Here is a 26,114-nt window from a genome sequence, read left to right on the forward strand (position 1 = left end):
CAATCCGGAAGCTCTGGTGTTGGTACTAAAACCACCAAAACACACTCACAAAATGGCAACAGTAAGTCCGTACCTATCAATAATTACTCTAAATGTAAATGGACTGAATTCGCCAATCAAAAGACATAGATGGGCTGAATAAACTAAGAACAAGACCCAACAATATGCCGCATTTAGCTTTAGTCTTTTCAAGGAACTAGAAAAAGAAGAACAAATTAAGCCCAAAGTCAGCAGAAGGAAGGAAATAACAATCAGAGCAGAAATAAATAGAGACTAAAAAGATGATAGAAAAGATCAGTGAAACTAAGAGCTGGTTTTTTGAAAAGTTAAACAAAACAGACAAACTTTTAGTTAAATTCACTAAGAAAAAAATGCACAAAGGAGTCAAATAAAATTAGAAATGAAAGAGGAGACACTACAACTGATGCCACAGAAATACAAAGGATCGTAGGTGACTACCTTGAACAATTAGACACCAACAAAAAGGACAACCTAGAAAAATGGATCATCCATAAAACTCCAAGAAGAAAACATGGGAAAATACTCCTTGAATTGGCCTTGGCAGTGATTTTTTCAATTTGATACCAAAAGCAAAGGCAACAAAAGCAAAATTAAACAAGCTGAGCAACATCAAACTAAAATGCTTCTGTAAAGCAAAGGAAACCATCAACAAAATGAAAAGGCAACCTGTGGAATGGGAGAAAATATTTGCAAATCATATAACAAGTGATATATGATATTATATAATATCTAAAATATGTAAAGAACCATACAACTCAACAGAAAACAAACAATCTGCTTAATACAGGGCCAGGGATCTGAAGACATTTTCTTCCAAAGGAGACAAACAAATGGCCAACAAGCACACGCAAAGATTCTCAACATCGCTAATCATTACGGAAATGCAAATCAAAACCACAATGAGATATCACGTGACACCTGTCAGAATGGCTTAATAATACATACATTAAAAAAAACAAACAAGAAGAGGGACTCTGCTACTGTCTTCATGACCGTGCAGTTCAACAAAGGCGGCGGGGCCACCGTGGAGGCCAACTGGAAAAGACGGGCGTGTCCTTTGTAGACTACGGGACTTTCTGCTCGCACACGAAGAAGGAAGCACAGAACAGGAACTCCTCGGTGGGGAGACGAGCCAAGAGCAGGGGTGCAGCCCTGGCCTCCGCACCCCGGGGGCGGGGCTGGCATCGAACCGGTGGGAGCAGAGGCTCCTGCAGCTCCGCCTTCCCCCCTCCCAGGGGCCCTCAGAGATGTGTAACTATTGTCTCCAACCTACAGGCCGGCAGCCCCCTCTCCTGTGAGATCAAGCTGAGGTACAAAGAGGGGAGAACACCTGGAACCGTCTGATGTCGACTAGGGCTCAGCACCTTCCTGCAGCAAACAGGCCAGGGACCCGGGAGCTTCCCTTGGAGCCCTGGCTTCCCCTCCTCACCCTGCATGCCGGCAGTCAGGAACCTGTGCGGCGCCCTCCCTACTTCCCTCCGTTTCCATTCCGATGACACTGCACCACAGGGCCTTCTCCAGAGGTGATGAAGGGGTACTGCCGATGGTGGGGGACACGCGAGGTCTCCCCCCAGCCCGCCACGTCCTCACGGCAGTGGGAAGACTGTGCTGCCAGCTCCCTCCTCTCTTGCTGGTTGGGGCCCTGGCGCGGTGTGTCCCCGGTGTCAGACTAGAGTTCTGGGCTCAGGGCTGCCGCCCCCAGCACGGTGGCCCTCTCCCCTCTATTCTCTGGTCAGCACCTGGATCATCCTTGTGGACGGGCTGGGGAAGGTGATCTACGGACAGGGGAATGAGAACACACTTGCTTCGTATTTTCAAAATACTCCCCCAGTTCCAAAAGAGTTTTATCGTGCCCTTAAAGTCTCCAGAGAGAAAACTGGAGAGGCCGTTCCTCCTTCCCGGACCTCCTGGAGCCCTTGGCGTCTACACCGGCAGCGGCGGCCGGCACCTTAGCCACAGGTGCGCACGTGCTCGCGCTCCCCACCTGGGGTGGGGAGCTTTGGTGTGATGGCTCCAAAGTCGTCCACCTCTCCACGCACGGGGAAGCCTTCACGGACGCCGCCTGCATGGCCACACTGCGGCGGGGGGGGGGGGGGGCGGACACTACACAAGGGCCACCCGGCCTGGCACTGACCACTGTGAGGCTCCCGGACCCTCACCGTGACCACGCCCGCCTGGCAGGGCCGCCGTGCGGATTACACGAGGGCAAGCAGGGAAGAGGCCCGCACTGTGCCGGCCTGGCGCGGCCTCCATTTATCAGCCACAGACCTGATCCTCTGCAGTCGGGGACAACACTGTGACCAGCACGGTGTCCTCAAGAGACAGTCACAGAAAGCGGGTAAAAAGGTAGGAAAATTAGAACCAAACTGCTGTAATTTGGACATAGCTGACATCTGTAAGTCCAAATTCTCTTTCTGTAATTAACTAGTTTCAATAATCCCTGAAATTATTAAGATGTCAACAGGTAAAAAAAATAATGTACTGACTATACACACACACACACACAGTCAATTTCTGAAGTGACAAAACAAAAGATATGTACCCAACTGCCTTGGTTGGAATAACTGCTACTTTGCAAACTCATTTCCTAACTCACGTGGTGAAAGATCCCTCTGCATCACATTAAAAGTATACCTGCTGTTAACTTTCATTTGTGTTGCCTACGATGTGTTAATACAAAAGGTAGATGTGTGCAGTGAAGAAATACGTCTCACTAAGGGTGACGCTCCTGGTGAGATGAGACTGAGTTACAGAGATAGGAACACCCCCCGCCCAGAGCATGCAGCCCCTGCCCCGCGTGTGAGGCAGGCCCTGGGTCCCTGCCAGAAGTTCCTTGAGCGGCAGCACAGAAGTGCAGCCCGGGGCTCACGATACCATGTCATCTGCAGGTCGTGTCACTACCTGCATTTTGTACAGAGTAACTGACAGAAATAAAGTTCGTGACTGATCCACTGAAATTACCAGGGCTGCCTGCTTTCAATCAACATGTCATCAGTCCTCCCCGATTATCTCGTCTGAAGAATGTCCAAAATTCCTGATGTAACAGCTTTTAGCAATTTCTTACCAAAAAAAAAAAACCCCAAAAAAACCCTGCTATATTTGTGGTTGAAACATATGGAAAACCTGGGTAATGCCCAACAGTGCACACTACTGTAACTCAAAACAAGTGTTGGATAAAAAGAATCAACACCTAAGTATTATTACAACTTTCATATAAAAATACTATCAACTAGCATTACTTCACAATGCTATAATAATAGGTGCTACGGGTAGGCTTTCTTCTCATATTTCCTGAGTTTGAAAGTTCAAGGTGGGATCTTCCAAAGGGTCAGCTGGGAGCAGTGGCTTGTTTAAGGCTGAAATGGACTGATGGCCTTTTACTTCCTTCCAAATCTCTAGGGTACTAAGTCTCACTCCACGTCACAACAGCCAGCACACCTTCTGCGCTAGCTGACCTCCAGCTGGCCTAGCAGTTCAACGTCCTCGTGGGAAGGAGCACAGCGCACCAAGTGTCCCCCATCACAGCCCTGCCCTGCTCCCCGGCGGCTGCCGGCATTCGCTCTGTTTAAAAATTCAGATAGGGCTTCCCTGGTGGCGCAGTGGTTGAGAATCTGCCTGCCAATGCAGGGGACACGGGTTCGAGCCCTGGTCTGGGAAGATCCCACATGCCGCGGAGCAACTAGGCCCGTGAGCCACAACTACTGAGCCTGCGCGTCTGGATCCTGTGCTCTGCAACAGGAGAGGCCGCGATAACGAGAGGCCCGCGCACCGCGATGAAGAGTGGCCCCTGCTTGCCACAACTGGAGAAAGTCCTCGCACAGAAACGAAGACCCAACACAGCAAAAAAATAAATTTCTAAAAAAAATTAAAAAATCAGATAAAATTCACACACCATAAAATTTACATTTTTAAAGTTATTTTTAGTATATTCACAAAGTTGTGCAACCATGACCACTATCAAATTTTCATCATCCCCCAAAGAAACCCCTTACCCACCAGCACTCACTCTGCACTCCTTCCCCAGCCCCTGACAACCACGTTCTACTTTCTGTCTCTATGGATTTGCCTATTCTGAATATTTCATATAAATGGAGTCATACAGTAACTGGCACTTTGTGTTTGGCCTCTTTCACTTAGCATACTGTTTTCAAGAGTCATCTACGTTGTACTATGTGCCAGTACTTCAGTCCCTTTTACGGCAGAATAATATTCCACTGCATGGATATACAATATCTGTATATCCGTCCATCCAAACGTCGACTAAAGTACATTTGGTTTGCTTCCACTTTTGGCTATTATGAATAAAGCTGCTGTTAACATTAGTGTACAAATTTGGGGATAGACATACGTTTTCATTTCTACTGAGTATATACCTAGGAGTGGAATTGCTGGGTCATACGGAAACTCTGTTAACTTTGAGCACCAGCCAAGCTGTTTTCCAAACCTGCTGCACCACTTTGCATCCCCACCAGCGGCGTACTAAGGCTCCAGTTTCTCTACATCCTTGCCAACACTTGTTATTGACTCTTGTTATTATATCCATCCCAGTGGGCAAAAAGTGGTAAATCTCATTGTGGTTTTGATTTGCACTTCCTTAAGGACTGATGTTGTTGAGCATCTTTTCCTGTGCTCATTGGCCATCTGTGTATCCTCTTTGGAGAAATGTCTATTGAAATCCTTTGCTTCTTTATGTATTCTGGAGATTAATACCCATCAGATGTCTATTGTCCCATTCTGAGCTGTCGTTTCCCTTTCCTGATGCTGTCCTTTGAGTACAAATTTTTAAATTTTGATGATTCCAAATTATCTTTTTGGTTTTTTTGGTTGTTTGTGCTTTAGCTGTCAAATCTAAGAAACCACTGCCTTATCCAAGGTCACAAATCATCAAACCTATTGAGATGATCATGTAATTTTTATCCTTCATTGTGTTAATATGGTGATTACACTGATTGATTTGCAGATATTAAATCATCCTTGCATCCCTGGAATAAATTCCACTTGATCATGGTGTGTGGTCCTTTTAATGTACTGTTGAATTTGGTTTGTTAATATTTTGTTGAGGATTTTTGCATCTATGTTCATCAGGAACACTGGTCTCTAATTTTCCTTCCTTGTGTCCTTGTCTGGCTTTGGCATCAGAGTAATGCTGGTCTTGTAAAATTAATTTGCAAAGTGTTCCCTTCTTTTCTGTTTTTTTGTAAGAGTTTGAGAAGGATTGGTATTTTTTTCTTTAAATGTTTGGTAGAACTCACAGTGAAGCCATCTGGTCCTAAGCTTTTGTTTGTTGGGAGAGTTTTGATGCCTGATTCAATCACCTTACTAACTAGTAGCTGGTCTGTTCAGATTTCCTATTTCTTCATGATTCGATTTTGATAGGTTGTATGTTTCTAGGAATTTATCCATTTCTTCTGGGTGGTCCAATCTGTGCGTAATTGTTCATAGTCTTCTTATGATCCTTTGTATTTTTGTATTATCAATTGTAATGTCTCCTCTTTCATTTGTAATATTATTTGAGTTCTTGCTTTTTCTTGGTTAAGTGTAGCTAACAGTTGTCTATTTTGTTTTTCTTTTCAAAAAACCAGCTCTTAGTTTCATTGATCTTTTCTACTGTCTTTTTAGTCTCTATTTCATTTATTTCTCTCTCATCTTTGTTATTCCTTTCTTCTGCTAACTCTGAGTTTAATTTTGTTTTCTTTTTTTTTGTTCTTCTTTTTCTAGTTCCTTGAAGTTTATAGTCAGGTTGTTTATTTGAGGTATTTCTTTTTTCTTAAATGTAGGTGTTTATGGCTATAACCTTCCCACTTAGAACCACTTTTGCAGCATCCCATAAGTTTTGATATGTTTTGCTTCCATTTTTGTTTCAAGATATTTTAAATTTTTTCTTTTGATTTCTTTGACCTGTTGGTTTTCCAGGAGTATGTTGTTTAATTTCCACATATCTGTGCAATTTCCAGCTTTCCTCCTGTTACTGATTTCTAGTTTTATGGCATTTTGGTCAGAAAAGATAGCTGGTATGATTTCAGTCTTCTTATATTTGCTAAGACTTGTTTTGTGACCTATCATATCGTCTATGCTGGAGAATGTTGCACGTGCACTTGAGAAGAATGCATATCTTGCTGCTGTTCAATGAAATGTTCTGTGTATGTCAGGTCCATCTGTATAAAACATGGCTCAAGTCCAGCGTTTTCCTGTTGATTTTGTGTCTGAATGATCTATCCATTGCTGAAAGTGGGATACTGAAGTCCCCTATTATAAGGTTGTCTATTTCTTCCTTCAGATCTGTTAGTATCTGTTTAATATAGTTAGGTGCTCTGATGTTAGGTACATATATATTTATGATTGTTATATTTTCTTGATGAATTGACTGCTTTATCATTATGTAATAACCTTCTTTGTCTCTTGTTACCATTTTTGGCTCAAAGTCTCTTCCATGTGACGTAAGTATAGCTACCCATGCTCTCTTTTGTTTTCCATTTGAATGAATGTCTTTTTCCCATACCTTCACTTTGAGTCTGTGTCCTTAAAGCTGAAGTGAGTCTTTTGTAGGCAGCTTATTGTTGGGTTTTATTTTTTTAATCCTCTAGACACTCTATGCCTTTTGATTGGAGCATTCAGTCCATTTACATTTAGAGTAATTATTGATTGGTAAGGAGTTTTTCATGCCATCTTATTGTTTTTCTGGCTCACTTGTAGTTTCCTTCTTCCTTTTCTGATTAACTTCCTTTGTAACTTGATGATTTTCCACAGCGGTATGCTTTGATTTCCTTCTCTTTATCTTTTCTGAATCTACTGTAGGTTTATGCTTTATGGTTACCATAAGGTTTACATAAAACATGTTAGAGATATGTCTATTTTACACTGAGAACAATTTAACTTTGATCACATAAAAACATTTACCCTTCTTTTACTCCTTTTCTTATATGTTTTTGATGTCAGAATTTACATCTTTTTATATAGTGTATCTATTAACAAATTACTATAGCAACAGCTATTTTTAATACTTCTGTCTTCTAATCTTTATACTCGAGTTAACACCCTGTTGCAATATTGAGTATTCTGAACCTGATCACATGCTTGTCTTTACCAATATGTTGTATGTTTTTATGTTACTAATTAGCCTTATTTCATTTCAGCTTGAAGAATTCCTTTCAGGTTTAGTGATGCAAGGCAGATTTAGGGGGATGAATTCCTTCAGCTCTTGTTTATTAGGGAAAGTCTTCATCTCACCTTCATTTCTGAAGGACAACTTTGCTGGGTAAAAAGTATTCTTAGTTGGCAGTTTCTTTTAGCACTTGGAATATTCATCCCATTCTCTCCTTGCCTATAAGGTCTCTATTGAGAAGACTGCTGATAGCCTTATGGGGTTGATTTCTGTGCATGAAAGAATTTTTTCTCTTGTAGCTTTAAAAATTCTTTTGTCTTTGATTTTAGACAGTTTTATTATTATGTATCTTGGAGAAGATTGTTTTGGATTGAAATTTCAGGGTGGCCTATTAGCTTCATGAACTTGGGATATCCAGATCACTCCCCAGGATTGGGAAGTTCTCAGCCATTAGTTCTTTAAATAAGCTTTCTACCCCTTCTCTCCCTCTCTTCTCCTTCAGGGACTCCAATGATAACTACATTACTTCTCGTGATGGTGTCCCATTAAGTCTGTAGGATTTCTTCAGTCTTTTTTATTGTTTTTACTTTTTGGTCCTCTGACTGGATAATTTCGATTGATCTGTCTTCTGTTGATTCTTTCTCCCACTTGGTCAAGTCTGCTGTTGAAGCTCTCTATTGAATTCTCCAGTTACGTTCTCTCTTTGTTGAACTTTCCATTTTGCTCTTGTATTGTTTTCCTCTATATCATTAAATTGTTATTCTGTGCTCTCTTTTAGTTCTCTGAGTATCATTACAATTATTTTGAGTTCTCTGTTGGACAGTTCCTGGATCTCCATTTCTCTGGGGTCAGTTACTGAGCCCTGAGGCATGCATGGCAGTGGAGGTCAGCCCCAGGGATCTAGGCTGGCGTCTTGCACTCACGTAGCTGCAGAGGCCTGAGGTGCAGTTCCCAGGCTCCACCAGGAGGGGTCAGAGAGGAAGTAGAGGGACTCAGGTGTCAGGGCACATGTGTACCTGTGGGAGAACACTGGCGAAACCTACAGGGGTCTGCGCTGTGCTGCCCGTTGGTTTCTTTGGTGGCAGAACGTGCTGGGTTTGTCTGCAGAGCAGGTCTGTGATCTGCCATCACTCCTGCGACACAGCTGCTGTTGGCGGCCCCAGCTTCTCTTCCTGGCTCCTCGCCATCTCTGTACATCTCACCTTTGCTGGTCTGGGGTGGGTGAAACTGAAGTGGACCTTTGCACGCGTCTGAAAGGCTGAGGAGGCTGGTCACCTCCCCTCCCCTCCTTTCCCAGTGAGGTGCACGCTGACCGGCGGGGAAGCTCCCTCTGGACGTCAAGTGGGGCTGGCAGGATGCAGCAACGTGCAGCTGCTCCCTTCTCGTCTTGTGAGGTTGTTCTAAGGCTTTTATTTCACTGTTTCTGAAATTTCTTAGACGTTTTCGCTCATGGAGAGCTAACTGTTGGTCTCCGTGGGGGACTGAGACTGGGATCTCCCACGTGACCATTTTGGTGGCTTTACTCTTGAAATTCCAGTCCTGATTACTACTGCTTTGTAGTAAGTTTTGAAATTAGGTAATGTGAGTCCTCCCATTTTTCTCTTCTTTTTCAGGACCGTTTTGGCTACTCTGGGTCCCCTGCATTTCCATGTGAATCTTATAATCAGCTTGTCAGTTTCTGCAAAAAAGGCAGCTGAGATTTCAATAGTGATTGTATTGAATCTGCAGGTCAATTGGGAGAGTGTTACCATCTTAACCGATAAGTCTTCTAATCCATGAATGCAAGACATCTTTTCATTTATTTGGGTCTTCTTTAATTTCTTTCAATGATATTTTATGGTTGTCAGTATACAAGTGTTAAACTTTTTTGTTAAATTTATTCCTAAACATCAATTTATTTTTGATGCTATTGTAAATTGAACTGTTTTCTTAATATTGGGGGTTTTATTGCTGGAGTACAGAAATACAACTGATTCTTGTTATTGATCTTATATCCTATAACCTTACTGAACCTGTTTTTTAGCTCTAATAAATTTTTGTGAATTTCTTTGGATTTTCTATGTACAAGACCATGTCACTCACAATAGAGATAATTTTACTTCCTCCTTTCCAGTCTGAATGTCTTTTATTTCTTTTTCTTGCCTAATTGCTCTGGTTAAAACCTATAATACAATATTGAATAGAAGGCAGACAGTGTTGTCTTACTCCTATCTTAGGCGAAAGCTTTCAGTCTTTGACCACTGAGTAGAATGTTAGCTGTGGGTTTTTCCTAGATGCTCTTTATCAGATTGAGAATCAGCACTGACCCTTGATTCCTTATCCCCAGGTACTGATCAATCCTCAAGTCCTGACAATTTTATCTCAATACATTTCTTATATGTTTCCCTTATATACATACCTACTGTCAATGCCCAGATTTAGAAACTCATCATCTCTTGCCTGGATTGTAAGAGCTTTAGGGCAGGATCTATGTACATTTATTTTTGTAACCAAAAAAGTTGCATTCATTAAACAAGATCAAGATGCTATGAAAAAGAAAGAAGAAGCATCAGCTACTGGCAATAAAAATATAATCATGAAAATCAAAACTAAAACCAACCAAGCCAAAAACAGTAGGAAGAAAAAAAAATGAAGGCAATCTCCCAATATAACATTAAACAAAAGCATAATAGGAAGACCTGAAGGAAAGAAAGAGAAACTGGACAGAGGGACCTCAGTTTTGCTGCACGATGAATGTGGTATTTTGAATAACCCTCCTGAATGAAACAACTGAAATGCGGGATAAAAATATATTTTGTAAAAAGATTTTATGAATGCATTGCTGAGACAGGAGAGAATGAAATATTGTCAAGATGATCAAGTAGATCATTTTTACAAATAAAAATGGATGTGTCTAAGTATATGGTAAATTCACAAATTATATTTGTTTCCTCTGTTACTTGGATAGATTCTTTTCTCCCTGCCTTCCATCTCTGTACCCTCCACTTCATCCTCTGTATTGAAATCCTAACTTTTCCCTTCTGTTTATATCTGCTCACGTCCCTGCTCCGCTCACAAAGTTCAGACCTCTCCTCTCAGGCCTCCCTGTCCCATCCAGGGGCACATAAAAGCCTCTGTGCAGACGTAACATGAAGGACTCTTGACTACCGGATCCTCGTCTGATTTTCAACCCTGAACGCTGCCCCTCCTCCCACACAGAGCCCCCTACTGTCAACAACCCCAGACCAACACATTCTCTACCCTCCTCCTGTCACACGTCACTTGTCCCTCTTCGCCTCCTCCTACCCCGGCTTCAGCTGGGGCAGACTCTGAATGAGAAGTGAACAGCCCAGGTAAGAGGTTATTTCGTACTCCCTGAGGCAAACCCGAGCGCTCCCCGCTCTACAACAGAGCATCCCAGACTGCGTCATGTCATTTTTCACACTATCTTATACACACACATATCTTTCCTAAAAGACAGTGCCTGTCAAATGAAGTACCACATGAGGAGAAACGGCGGGGCTGGGATCAAATGGGAGTCGTAGTTTATTTCTAAATGACTTAGTTGTAAAGCATCTCTCTCTGACACGGTCTTCTGGTTGATTTGGGAAAGAAGGGTAGAATAAGCAAAATAACGGGACAAGATCAGTTAACATGGTGTTCTTCAGACTGTGGGACCATTTTCTACAGCGGTTTGTGAAACCAATACAGCAGGTTGTAATGAGCATTTTAAAAATTTTTTAAAAAAGGGAAAATACTGCAGTACAGTGCACATAGTTAGAGTAACTTTTAGTCTGTGGTACTTTTGCTTCAGTTTTACATACCTAAACGTACATAAACATTTCTATAAAGGACCATAACGTAATGCATTTTGTATTATGGGTTTGGTCAAAATGCTTGAAAGTCAATGAGTTAACAGTTCAAGGACACTGATAAGAAAATCAGTGCCACTGTAAGTAAAGAGAGATGCCAAGGATATAACAACAGATGAAAAAGCTTAAGATGGGTGATCTTAAGATAGTGGATTTCCCCCAACAGGGAAGCAGATGATGAAGAGATAAAGAGCCCCTCCTCTCCGCAGCGCTCTGCATTTAGTGCTCGGCACTCTAGTGATTAGAAAGCAGGCTCTCGGATGATGGGCCAGTCTCTCCTGATCCTGCTTCTACTGTCCTGTCTCCAGGGTGATCATGAAGCCTGGTCATCCTCTAAACTGAACAGAAGGAGCTGTAGGTTACAGATTAGGCTCATGAGCCATAAGCGTTCTGAGGTGCACCACCCTGGAAAATGAACGACAGTCAATTTCAGGAGTGACCACAATGAGCAAATGCAGACGTGAAAGTAACTCAGATTACCGAGTAAGGACCGTACCAACGTCGCTTCCTGGACTGGACGATGTACCATGCTAGCACTGGACATCACCATCGGGGAAGTTGGGGGAAGGTACATGGGAGCGATGCCTGCAACTTACGAGTAAACTATTTCAAATACGAGGTTATCAGAAATCATCAGGACGAAGTGTTGTGGGTCCTCCCAGGACCAGCAGCCGTGGTTCCCCCAGTGACAGACGGGGCTGGTTACTCGCTCACCCCCAAGACCAACCACCTACAGTGGTTCCCTCATTTCAAACGAGCCCAGCAGCACTTGCTGTCACGCTGCTTTTTCGCGATACTGTGCTTTTCTAAACTAAGCTGTGGCCGGATATTATTCTCCAAGATCTTCTTATGTATTTACTTATTCACTTTAATTTAAATTCCATATAGGACTGGTTCAAATTTTTGGAGGATATACTAAGTTTTAAGAGGGAAACAAGTTAGAAAAAGTGTTATGAAATAAATGTAAACGATCATTTGATTTATAGACCTCCACTGCTTTCATTTAAAGGACTGAGCGTGAAAGAGCTGTTTAGACTGTACGCTGGCTTAAGTGGAAAAAAGTTATTGCTGAAATTGTATAAATCATTTCAAATATTGTTTGATTTCAGCTTTTAAGTGTCGGAATTTTTCTAAATGTTCTGAGAAAGTCTGGTTCACTTTTTACTCTCCATAAATCAGCAAGTATTTCAAAGCTTCCCAGAGACTTGAAAAAATACACACATGTGAAAAGAATGATTACGTCATCACTTAGTTAGGGACCTGAAGAGAAAGTATATTAAATAAAGCAACTAGCTGGGTGCTTGCTTTCATAATTATTAATTATATACATTACAAATCGAGACGTAAACGACTCCAAGGTAAACTATTCTCCTACATGAATAACCTGGTCGGGGAGACAGTGCTGGAGCACATGGCCGTGGGCGCACCACTCCAGGGACGCAGGTGGCCTGGCCCACGGCTGTCCTTGCGGAGCAGGGATCAGCCTCAACATCCTGACCAAACAATGCCGAACACACAGGGATGTCCATCTGCTTTAATGTATTAACTTGCTTCTGCTCTCAGCCATCCTACATGCAACCGATGAAATTATCTTTCCCGCACACCATTTGTATCATTGAAATCCCCCCTTTCAATAATCATGTATTACACTGACAAGAATAGGAACAGCAATGATACTTAACATTTGTTGTGTGTTCACTACGTGCCAGGCACTGGGCTAAGTGTTTCTGACATGCATGATGTCACTCTCTCTCCACAATAACGGCACAGGTCAGAGCTCAGCGTCACAGAGGAACATCTGAGGCCCCCGAGCGGGCACCTGAGCCTAGAGGTCCACACAAGCATCGCGCCTGCACACCCACCACGTGGGGTGGCCTCACCCTGGGGGGGCCTCTCTTGCTCATCCCCCCCGCCCCCAAGAACTCCAGCCTCCCTGCCTGTGTCCACACCTCACTGCCTCACTCCTGCCTTCATACTCTGAATACACACTCTTGATCCAGGAGCAGTCTCAAACACAGGTGCTGGCTCGCTTTCAAATCACAGATCCAACCAGAAATATGCCACTGAGACCGTGAACACAACCAGGACGCTCAACGCCCCTAGTATTACTTGGTGCGATTGTGAAAGTTCAAGCCCCTGGACCAGTGAAGGACACCAGGGTCACAGAAATACTGAAAAGGGGCAGCAAAACATTATTTATACATGTTGTGAGGTTTCATCTATACATGTAAATACATATTTAGAGAGAGAGAGCAGTATCTGGAAAACCTCCAAAATCCAGTGAATATGTATCAAAAACAGTAGGCGTTCATTAAGAATGCCAGCCACAAAATTAACAAACTAAAGTAAATAACTTTCTATGTGCCAATGATAAACAGCTAGAGGAAGTGGGAAAGAGGGACTAACAGACCCATTCACAACAGCAAAAAAAAAAAAAAAAGTCATACAACAGGAATACATTTAACAAGATGTATGAGGCACTTCTAAGAAGACCAGTAAATATAAAACGGTGTGACAGGAACAGGCAGATCCATAACAGAGTAAGGCATCTGTGTAAAAAAAAACAAAAACAAAACAAAACCAACTGATAATCAACAAAAAACTTCACAAATGATTATCCAGCCTCGGCAGGAGCTCCGAAACGGAAGCTCAGACACAAATCTTGTATACGAAACTCAGCATCTCCTAAAGGAGGCCTTTTCAAATCACTGGGGAAAGTGGGTTTTCAAAAACCAATTAGAAAAAGTAAAGTTGGTTCCGAATCTCATACCTTACACCACTAGAAGATTAAATAATCAAAGATTTAAAAGTAAACAATAAAACCACAAGAGTCTAGAAGAAAATATTGGCAAAAATTTAAATATTCTCAGGCTAGCAAGTTATTTTTAAGCGTGACAGGAAACTCAGAGAAAAGCCTGATAGATTTAACTAAAAACAACAATCACCACCATCAAGCAAACTGACAATAAAACCTTCTGAATGTTTAAAAAAAAAAAAAAAAAATTACACACGAAGTTGAAAGCTGAATAACAAGATGTGGGAAATATTTACAACAAAAAAGATAAAAGGTTAACATTCCTATAAAAATCAGTAACAACATGGGAAAATGACAAAAATAGGTAGTTCACCCCCTAACTTCCATACAGATGGAAAAATGTCATAGGGGAAGATGTTGGTTTTACTGGTAATAAAAGAATTACAAGTAAAAATAAGTCACAGTATTTGTGGCCTATCATACTGTCAAGGGAACGCTATCTGGACTTTAACTTTGCACGTGTGCTGGAGATAAACTGTGCAGCAGCAATCCCACTCTGAGGAATTTACTGTAGGGACAGAGCAGTCGGGCGGGCGCACACAGGTCGCTGTGTCCACAGGGTTACCTGCTCCATCACCACCACCGCCCTGTTGGCTCAGGGGCCACATGACGCCCCCCTCCGTGGGTCCCACTTCGCGCCCTCCCCTCTCTCCCGCCCACTCTCCACTGAGCTCTCGTCGGGAGCAAAACTGCCTGTATTTCCACCTGCCCCCTTGACGGCCCCCTTCACTCTTCTGCTGCAACAGGAACCTGGCTCTCCGCGCGACCTCGGCCCCTCCCCGCGGTGCCGCCCAGCTCCCCGCTCCCGCGGCTGCGGCCACTCCTTGCCGGGGGCTCTCACTTCTGCCTCAGATTCGCTCTCGCCGAGGCTGCTCCTGTCGCGGTTCTGGGGACGCCAGTGACCGCACAGCGAGTCCTTAAACGCCCCTCCCCCGCCTCAGAACCTGCGGCTGCCCGTCCCGTGAGGGAGCACCCCGGGTTACGTGAGTGGCCCCCGAATGCCACCGCCCGCGTCCCTGCAGGGGGGAAGCAGGCAGCTCAAGGGTGGAGGCGACGTGAGAGGGCGGCGAGGTGGCGCCGTGCGGCCTCCAGGAGCAGCCGGCGCACGAGGGGGCCGGCTGCCGCCACGGTGACTTTAGCGCATGGCTCGTTTCGGCCTCCCGACCTCCAGGACCTCCAGAACCGTGAGAGGAGAAACGCCTGTGCTGCTTTAAGCCACTAAATGGGCAGAGACTTGTGACGGCAGCGACAGGAAGCTCACGGCGCCCGGGCCTCCTGACTCCTTCCCTCCTTCCTCTCCTTGGGGGACGCCGTCCGGTTACGCCTGCGCCATCGCTGTCTCCGCGGCCCTTCCCTCACTCTAGGAGCCGGTCCCAGACGCCGCCGGGACTCGGGACCCGCTGAGCCCGCCGCCTGCGCACAGGCCGCAGCCCCGGGACTCACGTTCTCTCTGCCCGGCAAGCCCACGGTGGGTCACCAGGACAGCTCCGCCCACTCCAAGGCCACCACCTCCTCCCGTGCCGCCGGACCCACGTGGCAGAGCCACAGCTCTGGCCAGAGCGCGGCGCCTGAGCCCGCACGGCTGTACCCGTGACCCAGCAGGCCTTGCCTGCCTCCCGTGGGCCCCGGGCCCCTAACGCCGCCTCCTCGGGAGCTAGCAACGCCATGTCCCCACTCACTCCCTAACGCCAGCGTCCTGAACCACAGCACAAAGCAGCCCGAAGGGAACGTCCACCACGGCCCCTGCCGCCCCGGCCTCTCCCCGCGTGCCCCGCACCTGACTGCGCGTGCGCCGGCGAGGCTGACCCTGCGCGTCCGTGGAAGACCCACCCCCGGCCACGTCCCCATCACTCTCGGGCAGCGTTACTCGTCAGTCTCTGCAGATCCTTCCCACCAGCCTCTGCGTGTCATTCCTCTCCTTAAAAACCAAAATGAAATCCAACAGAGAAACAGCCTGTCCTCCCCACGCCCCCTCCAAGCCCCATTCCTCTCCGCTCGCAGGAAACCACCAGAGCGTCCCCAAGTCCCCTCCCTCCGCCCTCTCCTGCCCCGCACTCACTGGGCCTTCACTCCCACGGCTCTACCGGGACTGTTCTCACCTGGGTCACCAAGGACCCAAGAGTACAAACCACACGACAGCCCTTGCACGAGGCTCAAACAGGCAGAGCGACGGGTTACCTCGTGGGGAAGGTGCATCGACTGAGGGGTTCAGTGCCTTCTGAGGTCCTGGAAATGTTGGTCTCCTGACCTGCGTGGTGGTTACAAAGGTCTGTACGTATATAAAAATTCATGGAGCCGTACATCAGGATTTGTGCATGGTATGTAAGTTATGTCCAATAAAAAGGTTAAAAAAATCTTCAATAAATATTTGCTGGGCGTGTACCTTGCATACCGTGCGGGGCCCTGGAGAAGCGGTGAATAAATGAAAATGGGCCTTGCTCTTAGGGAATTTCACTCCCACTGGGACGATAGGAATTAGTCAAATGACATCAAGAAATGAGAACCTGGGGTGAAGGATAGGGAGGGCAGACCTGCTTTCTGTGAGACTGTGCGACAGAGGAAGGACGGGGTCTGGAGAAGCGGCCTTTCCGGGGAGGTGAGTGTGGGGAAGAGAAGGGGGCTCCGGGCAGGGGCAGGGGGCGTGCCGCAGCCTGAGGCCAGACTGCAGGACCCGCAGGACGGCGGCAGGAAGGCCCACCCCCGAAGGGTTTCCAGGGCGCACTGAGAAAAGGTCTCGCTGCAGAAGACAAGGGCTCCTCACTAACTGCCCCGTGTAAGGCTGGCCCACCCGGAGCAGAGGCAGATGAGACGCATCTCTGTGTCTGTGGGAGCTGGTTCCATCTTCAGGTGAGTGTGAGAGAACAACATGACACAGGGTGTCCCAGGGGATGGGGCCAGAGTGGGAGGGAGACCAGCTGCAAACCCTTTCAGGCCATCTGATTTTTGGTCACATGCATGCATGACTCAAACATACTTAAAATGTAAGAGTAGCATCACTCAACCGGCGGCCTCTTACAGGGGGCTGGTGCTGCCCCCGGAGTGCCAAGGGCACAGGTTAAAAAAAGACACCAGGACAAGCCCTCTGGGCCCCGAGCTGCCTGCGTCCTGCCCACGCTCACCATGGACAAGAACGTGACTCACTCAGACGACCACTAGGGCGGAAGCTTCTGGAAATGTAAACAGCATCAAATCTAAAAGACACACGTGTATTATTTAAAACGCAAAGTCTGCCTGGTAAAGAACAAGTGAATATTCTGGATTTTTAGGTTTCATTTTATCTAGCCTATGTGAATTCTATGTGAATTTGCAGGCAAACAAACAAACAAAAAGGCATAGCACTATTCATGGAACGCAAGAGGAAAACGAAAGCCGGCGGCTTGGCTCAAAGGGCTACATCATGAAAACAACTGGGTAGGCACATAATTTCCTCATGCTTTAAATCAGTGAAATCTAGAGCTGCAGCTGTCCCACAAACTGGAACCATGTAAATGTTTAGAAAGTGAGTCAATTGTGAGATTAAAGTTTCAATTTATAACACTTCTGTGTTTTAGTTACAAAGTCATAAATAAATCTAGCATGACAGAGAAGGTAAATATTTTCTCAGTTGTTTATGCAGCCAAAGAGGAAAGGAATTTAACATGCAATTAACCACTTAGGTTTTTCTAGATACGTGCCATATGGTCTTTGTATTTAAGATAGAGAAAAAAATAAATATTGTTTTGTTTAATCTAACATTTGCTTAGCAACGTCAGATACTCCAAACTGTGCCACCTGGGCATGCCTTTACCTCCCAGGAGACGTTTTTCATTTGTACAAGAGCCAGGGCATAAGAATAGGAGGAAATGTAACTTCTTCCGCAGGGGGAAAAAGAGCTAAGTAGGAGAAATGAGAATTTCTACCAAATAATTTAAGTTGAATTCTCTGGAGAGAAAATGATGAACTTTTAACCACCTTGGGGTCTAGTTCTACTGTTTAATAGACAGTTTTTGTTTTTTTTTTTAACACATTGAAAAAAAGAGACCTTTATGCCATTCTTTGAACCAACATCTGAGCAAGTGTGAGGCAAGAATAGCCAAAGGTCAAAAAAAAAAAAAAAAGAATAGCCAAAGGTCAAAAGCAGCCCTTGGATTTCTATATAAAGGCTCCCAAGTGATCAAAGCTTTCTCTCACCAGGCTTTCTTTAAAAATAACTAATAAGAAAACATCTGATTGCCATTTTAATCTAGATAGTAGAAATCATTTAATAGATAACTATTTCCTTATCTTAGTGTTTTATCAGTTAATCTAAAATTAGAGCTTTTAAAATAAACTCATTAATGCTTGACGCCACATAAAGTCAATAAGCTGATACAATTTTATTATGAACTGAACTTGTGACATCTCCTATGAAAAGCTTTGAAATATACATTCAAGATTAAAGCTATAAAACTGTAATTCTTCATGTGCTTGAACGCACACACGTCGGGTGTCTGCATGCATCTCTATACACACTCACATATATATTTTGAAGAAAGAAGTTCTTCAGTGAGCAGGAGAGAAAATAACCTCCAGCGGTAGCACACCCCAACCGTGGGGAGCAATGACGTCCTCTCGTGGCGAGTGTTTTTGTTACCTTTCTTCTTTTTGAGACTCTTGAAAAACCAACCAGAGGGAAACACCACAAGGCAAGCACACACAGCCAGGCTGCCCGCAGCCTCTCCCACTCCCTCCCCTCTGCGGGCTCAGCCCTCCGAGGTCAGGGGGCGGCGCGTGAATGAACACTGACCTGGGTGAGCACCCTGGACAAACAACCGGGTCACCCCTGACTGCACTCCAACTCCCAACTGGTCAACTAGCGGCCGCTGTCCTTTCCACATATAATCATGACAGCGGCAACACGAGCTTAAGAATCTGCTCGAAAACTTGAGCAGTTTCAAGACGGGAAGCCCTCAGATCACATGTGAGTTGTCTGATGAAAGTTTATCTATCAGTCTGTTCTTTGGGAACTCACAACACACATCCACGATAAATGTCCTACAACTGATGGTCCAAGCTACGTAGCACAATGTGACCCTAAATTAATAGAAAAGGGCACAGCGTTGTAGTGGTAGAAACAGAAAATACGTTTAAAATGTCAGTTTTTGCTGGTATTTAAGGAAAATCTATTTCAGTCAGAAGATCTTCCCCACCGACACCGGCTGACCCGGGTGTGCCGCCTCTTGCAGGTCCCCCCGCTCGGGGGCGCTGCCCCCCTCCACAGCACACAGCATCCTCTCTGTAGGCGAACGCCGCCCGAATCTACACGGCTCCCGCCAGGATCTGCTTCCTGGCCTTCAGACCATGGATCCAAGAGCATCCTCACCTCAGACTAAACCCGTCACCTCTGCGCCCCTCCTGTCTTCCTGTTTCACTGAAGCCACCCCTTCCCACCGCGGGGGCCGCCCCCACCCCCGGCTGAGGGAGCACCAGCTCCAGGTGGGTCTGTGGGCTCCTGAGCCGCTGACGCGCCTCTGCCCGCCCAGCCACCTCTTCCTCCTGGTACCTAACCTCACAGTGTCACCGAGCTGCGCCTGAGGGGTGCTCAGCCCCCAGGGATGCTGGCCCAGGTGAGGGCACGGCCCAGCAAGGGGGAGGAAGAATGCAGGGCCTGATGAAAACGAAGGTGCCTCTTCTCCTCACCCATCCTTCGGGGGAGAAGCCTGCCTCTGGAAATGAAAACTAATACCCCAGCGTACCCTTTGTACCAGCTGTACAACGCATCAGAAAGCCTCAATGTGCTGTAGGTTGTCGTACAAATTATATTTTCCTTTTCTCATTGTTTAATTTGAGGAAATAAAATGATTCGTTGGAGAAAAACAATCTCTGGAGATGAGTAGAGGGGAAAACTGCCCCTCCTCTGGTCTCGGGGGACTCGAGAAGTCTCCTGCCCATCTCACGTTAGAACCTGGCAGTCGCCCTGAACCCAACTTCCCGCCCCGGCCCCGCCAGGCTCCCCACCTTCCACACTGTCCCTGAACCCACCCGACCCCCCCCCCCCACACCCCGGGCAGGGCTGCCAGCAGCGCTGTCCCAACGCGGGAAAAACTTTCCAGCTGGCCCCCCAACCCCTCTCTACCCCATACACGGCAGCCAAAACAGTCTTTCAACATGTAAGGTACGTTCTACATACCAAGAATATATTCCTATATTCTATAGAATGACCAATTTATCAACCACAAGCCTATTAATCAGTTTAAGAAATAAAATATTTCTAAGACTTCTGTGCTCCCCCCCTTCCTTGCTCCAGCGGTTAGCACTGCCTCAATTCTGGGCTTACTATTCCTTCGTTTTCTTTATAGTTTTACTATGTATGTAGAGATCTATGATAATGCACTGCTTAGTTCTGCATGATTTTGAACTTTATATAAATGTACAAAATCTATTTCTTCTGAAGCTCATTTTTTTTTACTTTACATTTTGCTTCTCAAGCTCATCTTCGCGATTTCCCTGCTGCACAGTATCCCAGCCGATGAATATGCCCGAAATCAGTCATCTATTTTCTTGCTCACAATCGCGTGGGTTCTTCCCAGAAGCCCCGTCCTTTCCCCCCATTTACAAACAGTGCTGTTGTACACATTCCTATCCTCAACGCTTAGGACCTAAGACAACACTTTCTCTGGGTTCCATGTAGCAGGTGAACTGCTGGGTCACAGGGTCCATCCTCAACTTTAAGAGGTGACACCCGGCTGATTTCCAAGTAGTCACGGCAAACGCAACTCCGCCCGCGTGTGACTGTGACTCCACAGCCTGGGCAGCACTGGTCACTGTCCGGGGTTTTCTCTGTCGCCTGACGGGTAAGTGAGATGGCATCCTGACGCGGCTTCACCGCATGCCCCAAGGAACGCCAAGGTCATCTTACGCAGTGCATTCAAGGCACCATCTTTTCCAAGACGGTACTTTTTTATTTGGCTAAATGTCTAAAATTGTACCTACTTTTTTTTTTTATAACATCTTTATTGGAGTATAATTACTTTACAATGGTGTGTTAGTTTCTGCTTTATAACAAAGTGAATCAGCTATACATATACATATGTCCCCATATCTCTTCCCTCTTGCATCTCTCTCCCTATCCCACCCCTCTAGGTGGTCACAAAGCACCGAGCTGATCTCCCTGTGCTATGCGGCTGCTTCCCACTAGCTATCTATTTTACGTTTGGTAGTCTATATATGTCCATGCCACTCTCTCACTTTGTCACAGCTTACCCTTCCCCCTCCCCATAACCTCAAGTCCATTCTCTAGTAGGTCTGTGTCTTTATTCCCGTCTTGCCCCTAGGTTCTTCATGACCTTTTTTTTTTTTTTTTAAGATTCCATATATATGGTGTTAGCATACGGTATTTGTTTTTCTCTTTCTGACTTACTTCACTCTGTATGACAGACTCTGGGTCCATCCACCTCACTACAAATAACTGAATTTCGTTTCTTTTTATGGCTGAGTAATATTCCATTGTATATATGCCACATCTTCTTTATCCATTCATCTGTTGATGGACACTTAGGTTGTTTCCATGTCCTGGCTATTGTAAATAGAGCTGCAATGAACATTGTGGTACATGACTCTTTTTGAATTATTGTTTTCTCTGGGTATATGCCCAGTAGTGGAATTGCTGGGTCGTATGGTAGTTCTATTTTTAGTTTTTTAAGGAACCTCCATACTGTTCTCCATAGTGGCTGTATCAATTTACATTCCCACCAACAGTGCAAGAGGGTTCCCTTTTCTCCACACCCTCTCCAGCATTTATTGTTTGTAGATTTTTTGATGATGGCCATTCTGACCTGTGTGAGGTGATACCTCATTGTAGCTTTGATTTGCATTTCTCTAATGATAATGATGTTGAGCATTCTTTCATGTGTTTGTTGGCAATGTATATCTTCTTTGGAGAAATGTCTATTTAGGCCTTCTGCCCATTTTTGGATTGGGTTGTTTGTTTTTTTCATATTGAGCTGCCTGAGTTGCTTGTATGTTTTGGAGATTAATCCTTTGTCAGTTGCTTCATTTGCAAATATTTTCTCCCATTCTGAGGGTTGTCTTTTTGTCTTGTTTATGGGTTCAAGATGGTACCTTTTATGTCCTGTGTTTTTTGTACCACAATCAAAATTAATTTAAAAAGGAAGAAAATCCTTTTCCAGTTACATGTGTTGAAAACCTCTACTTCCAGTCTGTAGCTTTTCACTGATTTTCACCTGGTTTTTGGATGAACAGAAGACTCAGATTTTAATACAGTGGAATGTATCAGTCTTCCGTTTTACAGTTAATGTCTTTTGTGTTGTCGGTATGACATGAGAGTCTGAGCAGGAACAGAAAGGAGCTATCAGAAAGACACTCCCATCATCTCTACAAATTTAAACCTTTACTTCTCACAGAATGAGACAGATCCAAGTTTCATCTTCTCCATATGGACGATGGATAGCGACAGCACCATTTAAAATAAACCAATCTCTTCTCGGCCCACAGACCTGCAGTGTTATTCAGCTTACGGTCAAGAGGCCGCAGATGTGCTGAGCCAGCTTTCAGGTTCTGGGCTCTTCTCCACCATCTGTCCCTGCAGCCCTTGCAGTGTCGTTACACTGTCCTAACTCCCACAGCCTCCTCCTCTGAGTGCTAATCCCGACGGGGCAAGCCCACCCACCTGCCACTGTTCTTCAAAGCTGCTCCTTGGCCATCACGCTTCCACATAAAATCATACACTCAGCTCGTTAGCTTCAAGCCAACAAACGAGGAGAATCACATTACATTAAGTGTATAGATTAACTGGAGAAAAAGTGATACTGTTTTTATATCAAATCTTCCTATCTATAAATATGATTCAGTTCATTTATTTAGGATCTGGAAATTAAAGATAATATGCTTTTTTAAAAAGATGTTTGGGGGGGGGCACCACCTTATATTTTTTTCTTGCCTTAATGGTATCTTTACACTTTTCTTCTTTGTTGCTGGTAAACAGAGATGGATTAAAGTTTTATGTATTGTTTATCCAGAAAAGTTGCTAACTTCTCATTAATTTTAATAATTTACCTGTACACACTCTGGATTTTCTCAGCAATCAATCATCTGCAAATACTGACAGTTTTGTATCTTCCTTTCCAGTGCTTCTATCTTTTCTTCTCCTTGTCTTACTATCCTGATGGATACTACACTGAAGAATTCCAGTGAGCACCCTGGTCTTATTCTCTATGTTTATGGGAAGGTTTGTTACGGGTCTCACGATGAGTTGACAAATGGATGAGAGGCAGAAGTTGCTACGCAGGAAGAACAGAATACTTGTGCAAATCTAAACCGATCCTCAGACATTAAAAAAAAAAAAAAAAAGAAAAAAGACAAGGCTTTAAAGAATGCCTTTTTTCTCTAAATGTAGCTATGCTTCTTCTAAAGACCTCCAAAAACAACTGACACAAAGAGCTACAGCTACTGACCATGAATGGGGGAGGTAATCCCAGTGAAGAGATAAACCTTTATATTTTCTCAAAGGAGTTAGAATAAGGAGAGTGGACTTAATAACAACATCCTTCCTCAGAATAAGAATAGTGGACTTAATAACGACATCCTTCCTTTTAAATTAAAAATAATTTACTGATAGTTGATGCAGAATTGGGTACCAATGTCACCTCATCTTTGTATACTTAATTACTACACAAAAGAAACCTGCATGGTGAGGAAAACTGAGTTCTCCTCTTTTTTCTTTTTTTTTTTTTTTAAATTCTTTTTCCTTTTTTTTTTTTTTTTAAACTTTGGGTTTATTTATTTATTTATTTTATTTTATGGCTGTGTTGGGTGGGTCTTCGTTTCTGTGCAAGGGCTTTCTCTAGTTGCAGCAAGCGGGGGCCACTCTTCATCGCGGTGCGCGGGCCTCTCTTGTTGCGGAGCACAGGCTCCAGACGCGCAGGCTCAGTAATTGTGTCTCACGGGCCCAGCTGCTCTGCGGCATGTGGGATCTTCCCAGACCAGGGCTCGAACCTGTGACCCCTGCATTGGCAGGCAGATTCTCAACCACTGCGCCACCAGGGAAGCCCTCTCTTCTTTTTTATTTTTCTAACATTGTTTTTATTTTTATTTTGGCCATGCCACACGGCCTAGAGGATCTCAGTTCCCCGACCAGGGGCTGAACCCAGGCCACAGCAGTGAAAGCACCGAATCCTAACCACTGGACCACCAGGGAATTTCCTGGGTTTTCTTCTAAAAAGAGACACAGCTCAATTGTTATAAGACTTAAGATAAAGAAAGCTGGGGGCGAGCAACTCAGCCAAGCTGAAGTGGCTTCAGAAAGCATCCCAGTTCCTCCTAACTTTGGTGTTCTACGACTTTACTACCCACCAGTGATATAACCACGTGGAGTTCAAGTCACACTGATTTTAAAGCTAAGCAAAGAAGAATATAAAATGAGCACAAAACCACACAGGCACAAAAGCACATGGATCAGGCAATGCTCCATAAACTGGGAAACACCCTTAAACAATGTCTTTTTTCTCTAAATGTAGGCAGTTGATGAAGAGTGAGATTATTCTTATTATTACAGATTTTCACTAATATAGATAATTCAAGTACACAGCACTGGAACAGTAGATTTTTTATACATATGGTCAAAAATAGGTAGGTAATGTGACTAGCATTACGTATCACAAATAGATGATGCAGCTTCTATGACAATCAAACCCTGCTGATGAGGAGTCTTAGGAAGATGAAATTTCCTGTGACTTTACTTGTCTGGTAAAGATGAACAGTCCCACATGTTCACGTATTAGGACCTGAAGATCTAGTGGACAGTGACAGTTTACTGCTTAACTTAGACTCAGCACAACACATGCTGGTACCCAACACTGTAACAAATGAAACCACATTTATTTGGCATTTTACGGCTTACAGAGCGTTTTCAAATGAGCTTTCTTTCTATGAGATGGGCTAAGCTAGACCTTTTGGTGGCCACCATGCCACCAAGTCCGGGCCATCTCCCTGAGAACAAGACAAATCCAGAGAAAGACAGAGCTGAAAGACGAAACAAGGAGAAACATTTCTAACAATACTGTGTAAGAACTAACTCAACCCAGCTAACCGGCAACCAAACAGACCGACCCCTGCACCTTCCAGTCACGGGGCTCAATAAACACCCTTTCTGCTTAAGCCACTAGGAGTCGGGTTCCCATCGCTTGGACCTGAGGTCCCGAGTGATATGAAAGCGCCAGTCTCATGCCCGGACCCAGGGGCACTCTTCCCTGCCACGCAGCTTCCTCACGGAACCTGGGCTGATGAGGACACACGGCTTCAGGGTTGGGTGGGAATCCCAACACCACCGCTCACTACCCACGTGACCCTAGACGAGACACGTAACTGGCACAAGCCCCCCATGCACCCCGATGACGGGTAAGCATCGAATTCATAGGGTCCTTCTGAGTCAGGGTTTTTGCCAAGCAATCGGACGGAGTCTGGCACCTAGTCCTCAGCGAATGGTAGCGAGGCGCCGCTCTCCATCCCGACAGGGCACCGAATGACGCCCGTCACGGTCCCGACACGGCACCGAATGACGCCCGTCACGGTCCCGACACGGCACCGAATGACGCCCGTCACGGTCCCCACACGGCACCGAATGACGCCCGTCACGGTCCCGACACGGCACCGAATGACGCCCGTCACGGTCCCGACACGGCACCGAATGACGCCCGTCACGGTCCCGACACGGCACCGAATGACGCCCATCACGGTCCCGACACAAGCGGGTCCTCAATCAGTGTGGATTCTCTTTGCAGTGAGAGCGGCTGGGGACCGATCATCACGTTCATCTTACATCGCTGTTTTTCTTGTCACAGATAAATAATGAAAAAGAACACAAGACTAACTCCAAGGGCCTTTCCCTAGGAATCTAGAAAAACCCTGCTGGCAGGAGGAAAATAAGTACATGTAAACGGACGGCTGGGGGCAGTAAGTGAGTCGGGCGTTTCTAGCACTTGCCCCGCAGGAAACCTCAACGTCCAGGAGAGGATTTCACACCCCGCCCACTTGACACGTACACCCATTCAATGGCACACAACAGGGTCGGAACGCCAGACTCACAGTGTTTGGGACGTATGGTAGGCCATAGAACTTCTCCTGGGTGTCCCTGAGGATGTCTGTGGTCGAGCTCCTGAGGGGATGCTTCCCGTGGTAGATCTGATCCAGAGCAGCATAAAAGACCTGGACAGAAGAACGCACCTATTTAGTTTGGGTACCATGCTTACATCTATGATGTAGGTGACCAAAGATGTTACAAGTCTACCAGAATAATAACTGCAAGTCGCAGCTGGGCAGTCACAAGTATAAGTGTATGTGGCTTGAGATG

The 26,114-nt window shown here is 45.1% G+C and overlaps 1 protein-coding gene across 4 annotated transcripts in view; it reads right to left on the reverse strand.

Annotated features, from left to right (window-relative positions):
• The window catches only part of MIPEP (mitochondrial intermediate peptidase), a 141,135-nt gene that overhangs the window by 33,746 nt on the left and 81,275 nt on the right, over positions 1-26,114 (reverse strand). For all 4 annotated transcript variants that reach the window (XM_082365049.1, XM_082365051.1, XM_082365050.1 and 1 more), the window contains one exon: positions 25,850-25,969. In XM_082365049.1, the coding sequence (XP_082221175.1) occupies positions 25,850-25,969 (120 nt within the window). The remainder of the gene's footprint in view (positions 1-25,849; positions 25,970-26,114) is intronic.

This window comes from Balaenoptera borealis (assembly GCF_965194805.1).
Source record: "Balaenoptera borealis genome assembly, chromosome: 18".
Taxonomy (NCBI): Eukaryota; Metazoa; Chordata; class Mammalia; order Artiodactyla; family Balaenopteridae; genus Balaenoptera; species Balaenoptera borealis.